The sequence below is a fragment of the Corvus moneduloides genome, chromosome 3, assembly GCF_009650955.1.
Source record: "Corvus moneduloides isolate bCorMon1 chromosome 3, bCorMon1.pri, whole genome shotgun sequence".
In the NCBI taxonomy this organism is placed as follows: domain Eukaryota; kingdom Metazoa; phylum Chordata; class Aves; order Passeriformes; family Corvidae; genus Corvus; species Corvus moneduloides.
The window spans coordinates 103,480,514-103,498,819 of record NC_045478.1 but is presented as its reverse complement, the minus strand read 5'-3'; the positions used below and the strand labels follow the sequence as shown (position 1 = coordinate 103,498,819).

The window sequence follows — 18,306 nt, the reverse complement described above, 5'->3', positions numbered from 1 at the left end:
ACATTCACCCATCACACAAACCACCATCAACAGCCTGGTGCCAAAGACAAGGAGAAATAAAGTCAGCTATGGTGGCTTGGGGTGTCCACAAAGCAGGAAAGCCAAGCCACAGCTAAGTTTGCAGGAGAGCAAGAGAACCCAGGAAGTGCTGCTCTTTGTATCTCAGAGGGGTTAGGAATGGTCTCAATCCCTCTTCTCCTTCAGTTGCATGCTTCATACAATGACAAGAGCTTCCAGTCAGGCTGTCAGCTCTAGACAGTCCAGCCCAGAACAAGGCTGGGCACATCCATGTTCCTTCCTTCAGCCAGCAGGACAGCCTGGTGTTCAGGAACAGATGTCATTTGCCTCTCACATGCCACAGTGGGGGTGAGCAGGCAGCACGCTGTCACTTCAGGTCTGTGCAGAGATGCATGCAGGCAGTGAGCATGTCACACAACAGTGTCCCCTGTGTGACTCTCCAAGCCCCTGGCACACAGTGCTTCATCTCAGTCTCCTCAGCAAGTCAATTCTCCATTTGTCAGAGCAACAGAAGTTAAAGTCAGGTGAACTTGACACCATGCAGGCTGACAAATCCAACAGGACTTTGCTGTTCTCCCAAGGAAAATGCAGCAAGACTGTTCAGACCTCTCTATCCAAACAGACAAACACCTGCTGAGAAAGACAGATCAGCCTTATGTTCAAAGCTGCATCCATGTGTTCCCTGTGACACATAATTCCAGTGTGCCTTCCACCAAGAAAGGCACACTGGAAGTGTAGCATCCATCATCCCCTCAGCTATGGTAACAGAGCTTTCATGAGCACCAGACAAAGGAGCAGAGCTAAAGTCAACTGAGCTCTTTGTATCACTCCAGAGCACTTCACTCAGGAAGGATTTGGGTAATTCAAGAGGAGGACACTGCTAGCAGTGACCTAAAGAACTGCAGCTAAGTACCATTTAATCACAATGACATGCAGCAGTCAAAAAGCCAATGTCTCTGCCCTCTGCATCCTGGCTACAATTTACACCACCTTGCTGGGGCTCTGACATCTATTTCAGGTTACAATGGCAATTCAAAAATATTTTTAGTAAAGATTTAGGGCATAAGGTGAGAAGGAAAACTTGTTTCTGCCAGCCCTGTATGTTAAAGAAAAAAAGGAACAATCCCAGCAGTGACATTAAGAGCTTGTGGGACAACCACAACCTGAGTTTTACCAGAGCTTCAAAGTGGCCAGTGATCCTCAAATGGAGATCTGAATTTGCTCAAAAGCTCTGCTCTGCAAATATTTCCTCTCATACACCCACTTTTTAAATTGCACAGGAAACGAACTGCCTGCCATCAAAATGTAAAGCATTGCTGACTGACAGACTTCCCACTTTGCATTCTCTTGACATCAGCAGCTCCACATGAAGGAGCTGGAAGTTCTGCCTGTACCAGATGCACCCAATTTCACAACCTGACTGACTTTCAGAGCCCACTGACAGCTGGGGGAGTCACAGCTGCACTGGAACCAACACAAGGTTTAGCTGGCAGCAGACAGATAAGGAGACACGACAGCTGCTAAATGAGGAAAAAGCCTTGCACACATAGCTAACTACAACAACAACTTACTGCTAAATTCTTCAGTCCCTACCTCAAACAAATTAGCAAAAATCAGCTGCCCCCTTGTGCTCACTCTTCTGCAGCACTGTTTTTAAGCAGGCTAGATGAGACGGCCCAAGCGTCAGCATCATCAGATCCCTGTTGTGATCAATGAGCAGACAGACCCAGAAGCTTAAGAGGTCATTATCACACCTGCAAAGTTTTTACTGGCACAAAGCAGACACAAATTTAAAGTAATTAGATTTATGCCAAGGCTTTGCAATCACTTTCATCAGCTGTTCAGTCTCAGAAACCAACCTTTGCATAGAAGTGTCAGGGGCACACACGAGTTATGTTCCAGCAGCTCTAGTACAGAAGTTTGCTCCAGAAAAGAAACAGGGCAGTTAACTGTGGAGCAACATTTTAAATAGCTTCAGCAAAATCTCGATACTTGTGCCCTGCAGAAACATCTATTCCACCAACAAAGCAAAACAAAACACATTTTTAAAATGCACAGCTGTGGTGTACTCCAGCTCGGTTCCTTTCCTTGGATAGTTTTACTGCAGGGCTTTACATTACATCAAAAATTTCTCCAAGCCTTTCAGGAGATAGGGCAACATTCTCTCATATGCCATGTCTGTCCCAAAAGAAGCTTGGGTAAGACACAGGAAGCAGCCTCAGGCTTCTCTGGGAGTTATGCAGAGAGGACTTCCTCCCTTCTTAGGGAACCACAGCCCCTTTCTTCTACCACAAAAAGCCAATCATGCTCTGACAAGACCTTTGGATACCTCTGTAAATCCTCCTGCATCCAGTAAGACTTCTCACACTAGAGAAGAGTCTCAGAGATGCAGAGGTGTTATGTTCCTGCACTCATATCATCAAGAGAGAAGACTGGCTGTTTTCTTCCAAGCCTGTCTTGTTCCAGGTTTCTCCTTGCTCAAGGCAGGTGTGTCACCATCCATCTGAAATCAACACACCATTGACTCAGCCTCTGTGGAACAAGCCTGTAAAACCGGTCTTCACAGGAGCATCAAGAGGAATTTATGCCAGTTTGTTTATTCCACAGGCATTTTAGTGCTGCTGCTTTACTCCTGCATTTGAGAGCCCACCAAGGATTAGAAATCTCTTTAGAAAAAAATTGTTTCTAGAAAAATACTGTTCTTAAGCACCCCTTATGCTGCATAATGAGACCTGTGTGTCAGCCAACCTGTTTAATCTGGGTTTTACTACAGTCCCCCCCACTTCTGCATATCATGGATGGATTATCAGGATCCAGCAGAACACCAGAATGGGAGCCAGCTAAAATGAAGTGTTAAGGTTCTTGTGAGAAATGGAACACCAATGGCCTGGTTAAGCAGCCTGTCACCATGCAAGGATTGTTGCTTAGCATTGTGCCACGCACCACAGTTGGGATTTACAGACTTCAGAGGTCTTTAATCTCTCAAACTGAATAAATCCTGTCTGTCCAGCCTGTAGAAATAGAGGGAGTTTATGGGGTACAAGTCCAGTCACTCTGCAGTACCCTTAAAAAAAATTAACTGAGAACTGCACTCTGTCCAAAGGTTACTTGGTGAAATACTTTGGCAAATAAATCACTAGTGATAACTGTGTACCAAGACGTAAAGCTGTGTTTGCCACAAGGCTGCCAAAGCATCAGGGTGAAAGAATCACCACAGCAGATCTGCTTTTTCAACCCCAATTTAAGATCCCATCAAGTTCATCTTTTATATCCCACCAGAAGAGGACAAATAGTTGCAAGGGCTGGCACAGCAGTGTTAACCAGCTGGTGCTGAAGCAGCCTGCCCTGGACTGGGTTTTCCCAAAACCAGCAGCCCCTGGCCTGTACAGGGACAAATCAGCCTGATCCAGCGGCCATCAGCTACTTGCCACAGGACTGCTGCAGCCTGGCAGTAACACAGAACAAGGTGACAGAAGCACTGACAGGGAAGAGTCATTTTCATTTGCATAGCCCTCCATTAATAGAAGAGCAGAAGGCCAGTGAAATCAGGTGACATTTTTAGCATCACCTTCCCCTTTTCTGGTGCTTTTCGTTACATATTTATAGCAAATCTCTTTCCTTTCCAAAGGTGAGGAAATGGAGCAGTAGTGTAAGTTTAGGTTGGATTGTCACCCAGTGGCAGAAGATGAGAGAGCAGCAAAAGCTTCAATTCCAAAGTATCAATGCACTAAATCACACAGCAATTGAAGCAACCCCTTTAGCTCTTCAAGATGCAAAACCTCTTACTTAAAATCATTGTATGCTTTGGGTTGGAAAGGACCTTAAAGATCATCAGGGACACTTCCCATGAGACCAGGTTGCTCAAAGCCCCATCCAGCCTGGCCTTGAATGCTTCCAAGGGTGGGGCATCCACAACTTCTCTGAGTAACATGTTCCAGTCTCTCTGCTCCATGATCCTGCCAGGCTGTAATTCCCCAGGTCTTCCTTTTTCCCCTTTATTTTTAAATTGAGGTTATTTTTCCCCTTTTCTAGATGGTGGGAACTTAACTGGACTGCCATGACTCCTCAAATATGATGGAGAGTGACTTAGCCCCTTCATCCATCAGTTCCCTCAGGACCCCTGGATGCATTTAAACAGGTCCTGTGCACCTTCATGTTCTTCAGATGATCTAAAACCTGATCTCCTACAGTGGGTGATTCTTCAGTCTCCCAGTCCCTGCCTTTCCCTTCTGCAACTCAGGCAGTGTGGCTGGAGCACTTCCTGGTGGAGAAGGGGACAAAAAAGTAACTGAGTACCTCAGCCTTTGCCATGTCTCAGGTAATCAGGTCTCCCCTTTCCTTCCAGAGAGGGTCCTCATTTTTCCTAGTGTTCCTTTCATCACCCACATACCCACAGAAGCTTTTCTTCTTGTCCTTGATGTCCCTGGCCATGTTAAATTCTCTCAGGGCTTTATCTCCTCTAACCTGATCCCTGGCTGCTTTGACAATCTCTGTATTCCTGCTAGGCTACAGCCCCTGCTTCCACCCTCTGTAGGCTTCCTTTTAGTGTTTGAGCTTGCCTAGGGGCTCCTTGTTCATCCACACAGGCTTCCTGGCATTTTTGCCCAACTTCCTCTCTGTTGGTGAGCACCAGGTCCACCACAGCCCTTCTCCTCCTTGGCTCCTCTATGAAGCTGATTTGTTGTCCGGAATTCCTTTGTGCTGCCAGCCATTCCAGACACAACATGTAACAGCACAGGCTTTCCTTCACAATAGCTGACAGAAAAGCACTCTCTGCATTTACCAAGCAGAGTATCTGTTAACAGAGGAAGTCCCTGGAGATGCCAGAAAGCATCCGTGAGTTACTACTGCATTCCAAAATCCTCCACCTAAGCCTTCCTCATCCACCAACAGTAGATTTTACAGGGGCCTTTTGAGTCCACATCCATCTTCAGACACCAGTCTTCCCCATAATCTTAACCATTTCTTCATAAAGAGCATGTTGAAGAGGATTCCTGCAGCTAGCCCTCTTCTCCCAGGCACAGTCATATAGACAAGGAACAGGACACTTTCAGGACCTGGTAAACATGAAGGAAATACTACAAACAACCCTTTTAAAACCCACTGGAACTAGTCCTTAATAACACCGAAAATGCAACTTTCATTCATCATCTGACCTCAAAGCTATAAAGAAACACAGGAGTCCACAGGTAACGATCCAATTTGATCCTGCATGTTGATTAACAGTTAATTGCAATGTCTGATGTGACTTACACAGGTTGAGACTGAAGAAACCCAATGGCATTACTAGATTCCTAGGCATGTCCTGGATGTTGCTGCCTCTACCACAGCACCATGGTATGACATTAGAACATGCACTGTAATCACTCCTGGACAGGAGGCACTAAAACAGAAATAAACACATGCAAGCCACCCTCTTCCACCCAAATCATACACAATTATATTCCATCCATCACAAATCCTTCCAGTGTAAGAGGACACAGAGTTGCATTAAAGGTGACATGATGGTGTCTGTTTAAGATGACTCCAAACAAGGCTGGGCACAGGAAAATTGATGGATTTCCTTGGAGGAACAAAGAACTGAATGAAGATGCCTCACCATAGTCCTTAGATATGAACAATAATGCAGGCCAACTCCAGAGCATGAGCAGTCAGCCAAGACAGAGGACAGGTACAGCAAGCTGTACGTTTTCCTATGGCCACAGTGCTACTGCACCTTAACAGACTGTCTGTCACTTTTTGTCCTTGGTCACACCCTGCCTCGAGCACATGCTTCCTTTGCGCCTCTGGAGTAGTACAGGACAGCAGGACTTCATCATGGATGGGCAGTTAAATATGTTGGAGATCAAGTCTGCAAATATAGGGAGAGCGGAAGGATCCCAGGTAAAGGTGTCCATTGTGTTCATGTGCCTCACTGACATAAGCCACTGTCACTCCGTTGGGATCATGGAAGCTTCTTTTGTAGGATCCTGTCTCACTGAGTTCAACAACAAGGCTATATTTGGGTACAAACTTTGCCACAGTTTCCTGACTCAGCAACTGAAAGAGAAGAAAAAAAAGAAAATTAACAAGAGGTTTTGTTCTCCACAATCAGATCTCAGACATTTATACAGGCAAAGACCACTCCACGCTCCTCAGAAGCAGCAGCTAAGAGCATAAGGACACATTTTGAGTAAACACCATTACACAGGGTTAACACATTAATATCTGAAAAGCCAACTTTAGAAGAAACAAACAGATCAGCAGAAGCTCACTGTACTCCAGAGGCAGGCTGAAAGGTTGCCCACGCAAGAGACAGCAGCTTGTTCTGGTGCAGCTGATGCCAAGCTCCCCACAGCATCACTCAGAGCTCCTGCACTGCACCAGGAGAGACAGGAACAGCACAGAGCTTGTTCAGCTGCAATGGAATCCTAAGCACTGCTTGCTGATTTTTATTTTTTCGAGGACAGGAGTATTTCCAAGTCTTTGCATTGTTTGAAAAGCACCATGCTGTTTCTCTAGCCCTTAAAAAAATACATTATCCTTGCTCATCCTAAAGCGGGGTGACACAACAACAGGCATAGTGAACCAGAACAAAATGTCACCTAACACCATCCACAACGTACACTCTGTCTCCTAGGGTGCCTAGGGCAGGCATGGGAACAGCTCATACTTCCCAAATGCTCTTCAGACACCTGGCAATAAGCAGTTTAGGCACTTCAGGTGAAGTCTTCACATATCCAAATGTAGATCCTGTGTTGCTGCATGGTTAGAGATAGGCTCTTTTTCTTTCCTAAGATCAAGATGGAAGGCAACTTAAGAGATGTGCACCTGCTACTCAAAGAAGCAAACGCTAAATTTTACTGCCTATGAATACATAAGGATTATTCTACCAGGGGAAAGCAACAACAGTTTTAACCACAGCCCCGAATGTTTTTTTAAATCTTCCTGTGAAGAGGAAGAAACACGACAAACAAATATTTATCACTTCCATTCCTATACTGAAGGTGATTTTTTTAAAAAAAAAATCTTTTTAATATTATAATTTTTTACCTTAAATATCATCCTTTTAATCCATGGTTTTTCAGATAAGAAGTCCAACAAAGAAAATCCAGGATTGGGTCGCACAGCTGCCATAGCTACCCAATATCCTCCAGAGCTGCTTAACCTGATATTGTCTGGAAGACCAGGCATATTCTCAACAAACATATCTGCTCCACCTTTCATCAGCCCAGACACATAATACCTGAAAGTTATAGATAATAGATTAGAACATCTTAACTCAAGCAGTTTAAATAATAAATGAGAGTTCCAAAATTTAAAAAAAAAATTTTTCCCCATTATTTTTGGTACAGGGAAATACAGCACTGCCACACACTTCTCCTCAGGAAAAAAGTGAGCTTGCTCCACTGTGCTTAAGGAGCCCATGATGGAAAGATTATGCAGCCCAGATGTTTACAGTGTAATAAAAAAATTAAGTATTGAAGAAGGTCACCTTGTCATTTATAACTAGGCATAAATAAAGTGTAAGGTTTCTTCTGCCACTCCACTTGTTTATTTAAACAATCCCTAAACAGATTGGTAATAATTTCCAAGTCATACTTGCCTTCTGATTCTAGCCATGGTTGTCTCCTGCACCAGGACAAAGTCTTCCGCAGGAGAGAGCTGCACACCATTGGGAAACCTCAGCCCCACCATTAAGACTTTCACTTCTTTTGTCACTGTGTCGTATTCAAGGAGGCTAAAAAGAAACCATTTTTGAGTGAAGATGAAAATTTATGCATCTGTGTTTTGTTCTTCAGGCATTCCATCTTTTCTCACACACACCTCACTTGAGTTAAGAAGGCAGAATAGCGAGGAAGCATTTGTTTATGAACACAAGAGAAATAAGATAATAAGGCACTTGAGACTGGCAGCATTCAGGAAGGATTTGGGCTGAAGGTAATGCTAACACCTTCACTTTTAAAACAAATGTCCCATGCCACTCCTCTTGAAGGAAAAAGGGGAATCTCATTTATTTGGCTGCAAGATCTCATTAGCAACACCCACACATTCCCTCACCCTCTCCTGGGCAGCGCAATGTTTGCAGAGGTGGGTTTATAAAGAGAAAACATGTGAAGAGCAAGGAAGTGGTGAAGTCCACTCCTACAAGTGAGCTTACAGCAAGTTAAATGCCTTGGGGAGGAGATACTTGCCGCCCATCATCTGTGCCTTCCATAACCAGGAACAAGTAGTCTCGTCTTTGCCATTTACTGCTGGAGTCAGTGAAGTAGATTTTCCTCCCATCCCTGGTCACTGTAAGATCATTTACAAAAGACAACTTCTGGCCTTCTATCAGTGTTTTGGTTGACACAAGCGTTTTCGTTTCACCTGGTTACAAACAGAAGAAAAGAAAAGACACACAGTGTAACCACACCAAAATGCATCTCTCTTCACTTTGTGTAGATTTGGGTTACAGGGAAGGGGAGAGCTTTTCACTACCACAGTGAGATCAAGGCAGAAGCAAAAGTACAGCAAGCATGACAAAAAGTTTTATGTAACAATCTTTTTCCTTTCCTTTTATGAAAACCAAAACAGCTACAACAGAGCTCTATTCATGGACCCTGGCGTACCAATTTTAACAACAAAAATCAAGTAATGCCAGAAGATAAGTCACTGGTAGCTCTGATCCAGGCAGTCAGATACAGAGAGGAAGTGATTGCTACAGGAAAATAAATATCAAGTTCTTGCATGAGTCATTTCATCCAGACAGCTCCAAATCACTTTACAAAGAAGACAGGCATTGTTTTGCCTGCAGCATCTGGCAAAACTGCAAATGAAGCCCAGATTTGTCAGTGGAAGAGAACTTCTGTGCAGAAAAGTCATACCTGTATTAGGATCAACTTCGTAGAGTCCATAATAAGCATCTGCCACAAACAGGGTGTTATTTGGCCCCACGCGCATGCCAAGGGGTCTTCCACACGTTGGCTCATCCTCACGGCCTCCTTTGGAAACAATTTTAAAATGGTTTTGCAAACAGAAATTCATACAAGGCATTCAGGGTACCTACACAGGTGTGTTGGGTCTGGCTGAGATGAAGATGCTTTGCACAGGCAGCTAGAAAGGTGTTTTGGCTACTGCTGAGCAGGACTGGCACAGCATCAGTGCTCTCCCCAGCATTCCCCGCTCCAGCAGGCTGGGGGTAGGCAAGATCCTGGGAGGGGACACAGCCAGGACAGCTGGCCCAAAATGACCAAAGGGACATTCTATACCATATGGTGTCAGCTGAGATATGAAAGCTAAGAAAAACGAGGAGAAAGGGGAAGCATTCATTATTTAAAACATTTGTCTTCCAAAACAAACTCTACACGTGCTGCAGCCCTGCTTCCTGCAAAGCAGTCAGATATCACTGGCTGATGGGAAGCAGAGAATAAAATATTTGAGGATTTTTCTTTTTCCTTTGCTTGGACATGTGACCTTTGCTTCAAACTGTGGTTTATAAAAACTCTATGACATGTGTGTGGCACATACATTCATTAAAGAGATGATTCTTAGTCTACTAGGTGGGACTGAAGCAGATATCCCCACGCCGTGTTTTCACCAGTCATAATCACAGAATCTGTCAGGCTAGTAACTAACAGCTGCCGAGGATGGGGTAAATACCAGAAAAGTGCATTTAACAAGATGCTTCTTCTCAGAAAGAATCAGTTTTACTGCAGGTTTGGGGGGGGGGGGGGGTGATTTGGTTTTTTTTAAAATTAAATTAATTTTTAATTTAGAAGAACCTTTCTTTTTCTGGAAAGGTCCAACAGTGAAACAGCTACTTTCTGAAGACAGACTCTGAAGACTCCTATATGAGGAGGAAGGGGAATTCTGCAAACCCGAAGAATTTAGATAAATTCAAGGAAATATTTGAGTCCTGAAGAGCTAAGAACTTCAGAACATCAGCAGTTTGAAAAGTTACCAAGAGAAATTTTTGGAGAAGGCAGATGGCTACAGCCTTTCCACTTCCCAAATCAAGGAGCACAAAAGTCCAGGTTCCCCATTACCACTCTGGCCCCAAAGAAACAGGGCAGCACAACCTTCCCACCTCTCCCAAGCTATTCAAGTCCAATGGAAATAAGGACAGCAAAGGTGATTTTTCACACCCACCCCCATCCACACTCATGCCTAAATCCAGCTTCCCATCAGCTATCCTACCAAGGCTGTTCTACCTGTCAGGCAGCCAAGAGAGTGCTGCCAAATCAGTCCAGAGTCCAATCACGTGAGCATCCACATAAAATTACATGGATAAAATTATGAACATGTCAATGAGAGCTAATAGGGACAGCAACAGTTGCTGACCTTAACTTCTAACTGGCAATCAGCACAGGGCTGCAGAACCTCAGATGAGCTTCTGTATCATTACCACAAACAAAACTCCCATCAGTCCCAACAAACACCAGCCAGGCTTCTCACACTGCCCAGGCACTGCTGAGATGGCCAGCATTAAGCTTTCCATAGAGATGGTTCTGTAATAAACAAGCTGCCAGTTTTCCTCATTCAGTTCCAAAACTCTCATTAAATGAAGCAAATAATTTGTTCAGAAAGAGGTGTGGAACTCCACAAGAAATAACTGCAATTTAGCAGTGAGAAAACAAAAATACCATCCCCAATGCAGGATCTCTGCTAAAGCAAGTGCAGCCACAACTCCCACTGTACTTACAAACAGAGGAAGGGAAATAGGTACAACAAAATGCAAGGCAGAAATCTGTAGATGGGGAAGGGGATATTTATTTTTAAAAATCTCTAAGTAAGTTGTTGTCCTTCTGTCCTGGGTAACACAAAGACTGTGTATTGTATTCCGTATCTTCCCTACACCACCCTGCCCAAGATGACCACTGTCCCTTTAGAACCCAGGGGTTGGAAGCAGAACTGGGGTGTTTCACCCTGAGCTCACAGAGGCAGGTGGCCTGAGGTCCCTTTACAATAGAGAGGGAACAGGCACATGGAGCTCCTCTGTTCTCCCCAGGACTTCAGAGCAGAGGCTGCAGCTTTTTTTGGCCAGGCTGCCAAGAAAGTTGCCTGTGGCAGGTTCTCTGAGTTGAGGCAGTGCGAGGCAGCTTGGCAGGTTTGTTTATCTCTGGGCTTTGCAGAATTCCGTAACAGCTTTTTGGCCGCTGCTGCCAGGGACAGCCCCGTCTCTGATCCGGGGAGGATGCTTCCTTCAGACCTTTGTATTCCTGCTGCCACCCAGGACAGCTCCACCAGCACCATCCCCCCCTCTCCAGGAGTCCCAGCTGCTGCCACAGCTTCAGCTGCCACTGTTGGGAGAGCTCCTGTTGGGTGGTGTGGAGCAGATGGATCAGCACCATTTGACTGGTTTCAGACAGGAACAGTTCTCCAGGGTTCTTCTGTTTTGTCCTTGTTCCCTGCTAGCTGTTGTTTGGGGGATGAGAGAGTTCTGTGACCATGAAGACTTGGTTGCTGTGTTGGTTTTTCTTTGTCAACAGGATTCAGCACCATTTGTATCCAGTGGTTATTACTGTTATCTTGGTTTTTGCTGTTTTATTTTTTAGTAAACTGCTATTTTTTCACTTACATCTTCTCACTTTCATCTCTCCTTTATTGGTGAAAGGGGAAGGGTTAAAAATATAGGGAGAGAGAACTCATTTTGGAGTGTCCAGCCCATATAATTGTTTTAAAGCAAGACACTTTTCCACTCACACATTATCTTAGAGTTCATTCACTCACACTTGTTTAGGAGTCCTCAGTTTTTATGAGGTGGCCCTTCACCTCAGAATCTTGGTAACTTTAGCTTCCACAAATATCAGACCAGGTTGCTGCCCATTTTCTTCTTAAGATAAATGCTTTTTCTGGATGGACTAACAGGAAAAGGAATGTTATTTGTGATGCACTTCAACTTTGTCTTCCTCCCGATGTTAAGATGCAGGATCTTCCACCAGCACATCATCCATGTTGAAGGCCTTGTAGTCATGACACAAAATCCCCTTGCATTCTTAAATTTTACTGCTGGAAACTGTGTGCTTTGCTATCAAGACCATCCACTCCCATTCTTTTGGCCCTCTGTTCTAGTCTTCCTTCCAATGTACATATTTTCACTCATACTTCACTGAAACAAATACATCCATATTTCTGCTACAAATTCCTGCAGAGCAAGATATGCACCTGCAATCCAGACCGAACACAGTTCAACCAACACATGCCCTTGACCCAGACATTTTCAGGCACACTATGTTCAGGAGCTGCCACTCACCACAAGGACCGTGGCCAATTCTAGCTACTGTTTGTATTTCCCCATCTTCAATTTTGACAATCTTCCCATCAGCTGTCCCAGTAAACAGAACATCTGCAAAAACAACTTGTGTGATTAGGCTGATCACAAAACCATACTGGTAAACATCCTTCTACTAGCATGAAGTAGGGAATAAGGAGACTTCAACATTTATTCACAGAAAACTTATTCCCAGTCAGGTTGATTATTTCACTCATAGGTCAGCTGTCCCTTGCAGGAAAGCTTCCATAAAGAGTTTCCAATGAGACTGATGAAACCAGGCAACATAAAAAAACCAATAGCTTCAGGTAATCCTTTTCGTACATTGTTTACAGATACAGGTAAAAAAGTGTAATCTGAGGAAGGAATTTGCAGTAGCTTCTTACTGGATAATGTAATTTCTTTAAAATATTTTACTATTTAATTAGAAGATATAGTAGAAGGAAAATAAATTATAGGGCTTCTGAGCACCTCTTGCACTGAAGGATCTTTCAGTAAGGGTTAAGAGTAGTTTCTAGCCTTACCCCTTCTTCAGCAGGCACAAGAAACAACCCCTGTACAATGCTGGGTTCCTGCTAAGAGGATGTCATGGCATTAGAAGGACAGGTAACTCATTAAGAAAGTGCTCAGAGGTGGCAAGGGTTTGTGATCTGGGGAGAACACATTGCCACAAGAGCGAAGTACAGAAAGGCACCTGTGTTCATTAGATTTCTTGCAAGAAGAATCCAAGCTTTAGGAGTTATTAATATGGAACTTGAGGGAGTTATGAATATGGGCTATGATATTGTGCAACAGCATTAAAATGTAAATATGCTATTTATCAATTTGAGATTTTTTTTCTGTCATAAAAGAAAATATGAACATCACAAAATTCAGCTCCCTCAGCAGCAAAGGGCTTTAAAAGAACAGGCATAGCTTCTAAATATTAATTCCCAGTTAAGAGCTAGCCAAATGAAAAAATGGGACCACTTCCTCCAAACATAAGTAGCCCCTGACTACATTGCTAATGCTTTCAGTCCTGGAAGATAAGGACTTTTAATCTGGCAACAAGATTTATTTTGAACTCATGAAAGAGGAGAAAAGCAGTATAGAGCACCCAGGTTTTGCTGCATAATACAATTACTTTTACAAAAACCTACCCATTCAAAGTAACTTCCAGAATTTGTTATCTAGGAGGTCTACTGCTGAACAAACTCTTACCAATGGAACAACATTTAAAGAGCCTTCTTTAAAAGCTGATTTTGTCAGTGCTTACCCCCAATATTGACAATGGACTCTGGTCCAATGAGATGGTTTTCCCACAGCCGTTCAGCTTTTCGTAACTTGGTGTTGGGCTCTAAAACACCCGTCAGGAGGGGAGGCTCCTTCAAACTATAAAACAGGAAGACCTCATGACCTTTTGCACAAAATGCAAACGTTCTTGAGCAACACATTTGTTCATTTTTTCCCCTAGTTTGCCAACTCCTGCCCATCTGACTTATGCTTTACATGAAGCATATTTCAAAAAGTGTCGCAATAGCCTGAGCACTTGGCCTTTAGTGAAAATGCAGTTCTTGTCTCACAGAAGGCAAGAGTGTATATGTGTAATCACAAGCTGCACTGACAGTTTGGGCAGCAGAAAATAATTTTCTAGATTAATTAGATTAATTAAAATTAAAATAATTTTCTAGATTAATAATAATCTAGATTAAGATTTCTAGATAATTTTCTAGATGACTAAAGAAAGTAATTCAGCTCCTTCAATGATCAGCAGTGACACACCACTGCACAAGATGGCTCAGAAACAGACTGGGTGCGGATAACATTGCAATCACTCCTCAGTTTCTCAATCCACACAGAACCACTTCACATTGTTAACTCTTGTTTGCTGAAACAGAACAACAGAGCACACAGGAGAAGTTATGCTTCCAGAACATTCACTTTGAAACCAAACAACCATTTACCTTATGGGCTGAGGGTCTATAGGACAATCCAGCAGAACAGTCACTCCAAGCAGTGGCACAGCCACAGACACAGCCAAAGTCAGGAAGGTAACACGGAACACCTTGCTGCTGTAAGTGCTGCCAAAACCAAACAAGGAACAGGATTAATATTATTTTCAAATACTATAGTCCTCAAAAATTCTGTAGCAGCCTGCTTTCTTCAGAAAAGGAAACTAACACTTTTGCACAATCACCATCCTGACCTTCAAGGTCCATTTTGAACATATTAGGATAAGAGAAAAATCTCAGAATACCAGCATCATACAAGGCTGAACATTTTTATGTGAAGGTTTCATTCATTCTACAAGTTATAGCTGACTAAAATAAAAACAAACAAACAAAATAAGCCAAAACAAAACCAACCAACCAACCAAAAAACCAAACCAAACCCCACCCAAAACCCCCCGCAAACAAGCAAAAAAAACCCCAAAAACACCTAAGAGACAAGGGTTTTTTGGTTGGGGAGTGGTTGGGGGGTTTTTAAACTTGATCTTCAGTTTTGGCAATGCTTTCCATCCAGCACTAACTTTGAATAAAAACTTCCACTAAACAGCAAACACAGAGGAAGTTAAATGAATGGCTGCTTAACTTAGTGAGCATTGGTTTGAAATTCAAGCCCCAGCACACAAAAGAAATTACGTATTTTCTCTTTACCCATTAAAATACACAATAAAACAAGTAAAAATTTCTTCCACTGGAGAAACCCAGGTTTTGCTCTCAACAAGTTTTAGAGGAATTAATCAAACTCAACAAATCCTAGCCTTGAACTGGAAAAGCAGCTGTTACCATTTTAGCTGTTCTGAACCCTTCAGTGGCCCAACCAGACAGGCTCCTTGTAGGATCAGTTAAATAAAGACAAACAGTGCCTGGTGGTTCTGCACTAATCCTTGGACCCCTTCCACTGTTATGTCCTTCACTAGCCAATCATCCAGACAGTAGGAAGTATGAACCACTGCCCAGAACATAGATATCCAAACTGGGGAGCTAAATACATGTATTTGTAGTACTGATATCAGCATCAAGGTAACCTTTGGGATTATCAGCGAGAACATCAAGGACAGAACTAAATATTAGGGTTTAGGCAGGACTTAAGCACTTCCTGCTTTAACAGTAGATGTCTTGAGGAAGCAAAAACCTCCCAGTCTGTGTCCCCTTGGATCTGCAATTGAGAGCAGGGGGTAAAGATCAAAGGCGATCCCCAAGTTTACACAAAGACTTCAGCCCTTGGCCTTGTCTTTCTACTGTCCTTCAAGAGATGAAAGCTCAACAATGTAAGATTAAAAGTACTGTCAGCAGACACCTGAGCATCTCTGTGACAGCTGAGAACAGCTCACACAAAAGGAGCTGGGAATGAACGGGAACAGAATGGGAACTCATCTGCCAAAGCCAACCTAATTAAAGCTCCTAAAAGCATGATTTAAGTAAGAGTCATATTTCTGATCCTCAATCAAACTTGCAAGGAACTGACAATAAAGAAAAAAGGCAGGAAGAATAAGGTGACAAGCAAACTCACACTTCGAGACTGCAAATTTGCAAGACCTAGTTTAGACACTGCTGAAACCACGAGAATTTAAATAAAACCGAAAAGCTGTACAAAAAAAAATAAACTAAAAAGTCATCTACTCAGAATCCTTATCAAACTACACAATATTGAATACTGACAAGTGTCAGTCACTGGAAAGAATCACTGAGGTAAAGGTTCACCAACAGTGAAACAGAATACCTTAGTCAATTGTGTCCCTGATTAATTAATCCTACATGGGCTGCAGCCACAAATCTCCATACAGCAACTGACCAGGACTCCAGCTATAATTACAGCAATTTAGAACTAAAAAGACAAGCCATTAAACCAGCTCTTGAAAATAATAGTTGGCTGGCAAGATGCTACTACGGGTCACCATAGCCAGCAGGCCAGGCTGTCTCATCTCCTTGGCTGCTGGGCTGGAGAGAAAAGCAACTGTCCTCAAGAGTTTCTGCCATGGCTACTAGCCAGAAAAAGGCCAGGTGCAGGAATTTCTTTCCTTGTTCAGAACAGAACAGCCCCTGTGAATACTTCGGGTCAGTAACAGAGCCCTAGAAATTCATCTGATTTGACCAAGAGAGGCTGAAGGCAGGAGGAGCAGTCTCTCAAGCTCAGAGATACTGACGCTCTCCTCCAAAAACAGGGACTGAGTGCAAGCCATCAGACACGGTATTCCATTCTGATGACCCTGAAGGGCAGAGATAAGAATCTGGAAAGTACTTCAAAGCAGAAGAGACAGATGGTGAACAAAAATATTACAATATCCATTGCATAAGTTACCTTATGCAATGAAAGGCGAAGCAAACACTACCACTAATTACAGCTATTGCCTTCAGTTACAGTGAAGGTATTTTAATTTTTTTTTTAAATTCCTAAACAGAAAATTGTAAATGGAATCTTTTTTTTTAAACTTAGTCACAAACAGACTGTTTACAAGGTCCGACGCATCAGTTGACAAAGATCCGGCAGATCAGTTGACAAACTGCAGATTACTCTTTAAACTACTACCAAGGTATAAACAGACTAACCATAACTATACAGGACTTAATCACACCCACAATAAACCTGTACAAGCCACAATGGGATAACTGTTATTTCTTGCCTGGCAAAAGATAAACAGGACTTAAACAGACCTATATCAAAAAAGAAAAAAAAAGCGAAGAGCCATAAATCAAACCGATTTTTTTTGTTGTTAAAAGCTGTTCCTGCAGCTCGGCAGAATACGTCAGTAGGCGCTGCCCCAACCCCTCTCACCGCCAGCCCGCTCCAGGAGAAGCGGCAGCACTAGGGGTACCCCCGGGCTGACACCCGCGGGTGCCCAGCACCAGCCAAGCCGGGAAACCGCGGCCTCGCTCCGCACGCCCGCAGCGGCCTCTGCGCAGCCCCGGGGCACCCGCCCAGCCCTTCCAGCCCCTCCCCGGGCACTCCGAGCCCGACCCGCCGCTCCCCCGGCCCGGCCGCGCCAGCCGGGCCGAGCCCGCGCCCCCCGGGCCCTCCCCGAGCAGCGCTCCCGGGGCCGGGCCCAGCCTCGGCCCTGCAGCCGCAGTGTCACGGCGGCCGCCCCGCCGGGCACCCACCTGCCCTCCTTGGCCTCCTGCGCCGGGCTGTCCTCGGTGATGACCTGCGGGCGGAGCGGCCGCCGCTGCCGCAGCCCCTCCACCTCATTCATCCCGATCCCGATCCCGACCCCGCGGCCGCCGCCGCCGCCGCGCACCGGAACCGCGGCCCTGCCCCTCGCGCCCGGCCCCGCCCCTCCACCCCCGGGCCGCGCCCGTCACCCCGACCACGCCCATTAGTCCCGGGACACGCCCATCATTCCCGGATCACGCCCATCATTCCCGGGACACGCCCATTATTCCCGGGCCGTGCCCATTATTCCCGGATCACGCCCATCATTCCCGGGACACGCCCATCATTCCCGGATCACGCCCATCATTCCCGGGACACGCCCATCATTCCCGGGCCGTGCCCATTATTCCCGGATCACGCCCATCATTCCCGGGACACGCCCATCATTCCCGGGCCGTGCCCATTATTCCCGGGACACGCCCATCATTCCCGGGACACGCCCATTATTCCCGGATCACGCCCATTATTCCGGGGACACGCCCATCATTCCCGGGCCGCGCCCATCATTCCCGGATCACGCCCATTATTCCCGGGACACGCCCATTATCCCCGGCACACGCCCATCATTCCCGGGCCGCGCCCATTATTCCCGGGCCGCGCCCGTCATTCCCGGGCCGCGCCCTTCATCCCGATCACGCCCCATTCAGGCCCCCGCGGTTGTTCCCGCGGCCGGCGGCGCCCTGCAGCCACCGCGGTGGCAGAAAACCTCTACAGAAACACTTGACCATGACACGTGCCCTGCATGTGCCAGGAATTATTTCCTTCCATAAGAAAGTTTTGGGGTTTTTCTCACTTGGGGACACTGCCATACACACAGTGTAACTCTCACTCATTCACTGGGCCTCAATTACAGGCATTTTTTTGGATTTTGACATATATGTGAGCTTTTTAAACATATTTCACTGGCAGGAGAGACTTAGGCA

General features: G+C 44.9%; 1 protein-coding gene across 3 annotated transcripts; it reads right to left on the bottom strand.

The window, feature by feature from the left end:
* Positions 1-1,752: 1,752 nt before the first annotated feature.
* Positions 1,753-17,525, bottom strand: APMAP (adipocyte plasma membrane associated protein). Of its 3 annotated transcripts, XR_004239031.1 has the most exons (10): positions 17,332-17,525; positions 14,194-14,310; positions 13,506-13,621; positions 12,233-12,325; positions 8,865-8,981; positions 8,193-8,367; positions 7,604-7,738; positions 7,051-7,243; positions 6,624-6,790; positions 5,970-6,057 (listed from the first exon to the last, which is right to left on the bottom strand). XR_004239031.1 is itself a non-coding variant. In XM_032103082.1 (9 exons), exons 1-9 carry the CDS (start codon positions 17,421-17,423, stop codon positions 5,848-5,850), a joined length of 1,248 nt encoding a protein of 415 aa, XP_031958973.1. In that variant the 5' UTR covers positions 17,424-17,525; the 3' UTR covers positions 1,753-5,847. The 3 variants fall into 3 exon arrangements, 2 of the variants coding, with proteins under 2 accessions (XP_031958973.1, XP_031958974.1); XM_032103082.1 differs by lacking the exon at positions 6,624-6,790 and having other exon boundaries at positions 1,753-6,057; XM_032103083.1 differs by lacking the exon at positions 5,970-6,057 and having other exon boundaries at positions 6,408-6,790.
* Between the last annotated feature and the right edge of the window lie 781 nt (positions 17,526-18,306).

Bases quoted from the DNA above. Each gene is read 5' to 3' on its own strand.
- APMAP (XM_032103082.1), bottom strand. From the start codon at position 17,423: ATGAATGAGGTGGAGGGGCTGCGGCAGCGGCGGCCGCTCCGCCCGCAG. The intron at 8,982-12,232 runs GTGAGTGGCAGC...TTGTTTCCAAAG, and splicing joins AATTGGCCACGGTCCTTGTG to GAGGCCGTGAGGATGAGCCA. The intron at 8,368-8,864 runs GTATGACTTTTC...GTTTGTAACCAG, and splicing joins CGAAGTTGATCCTAATACAG to GTGAAACGAAAACGCTTGTG.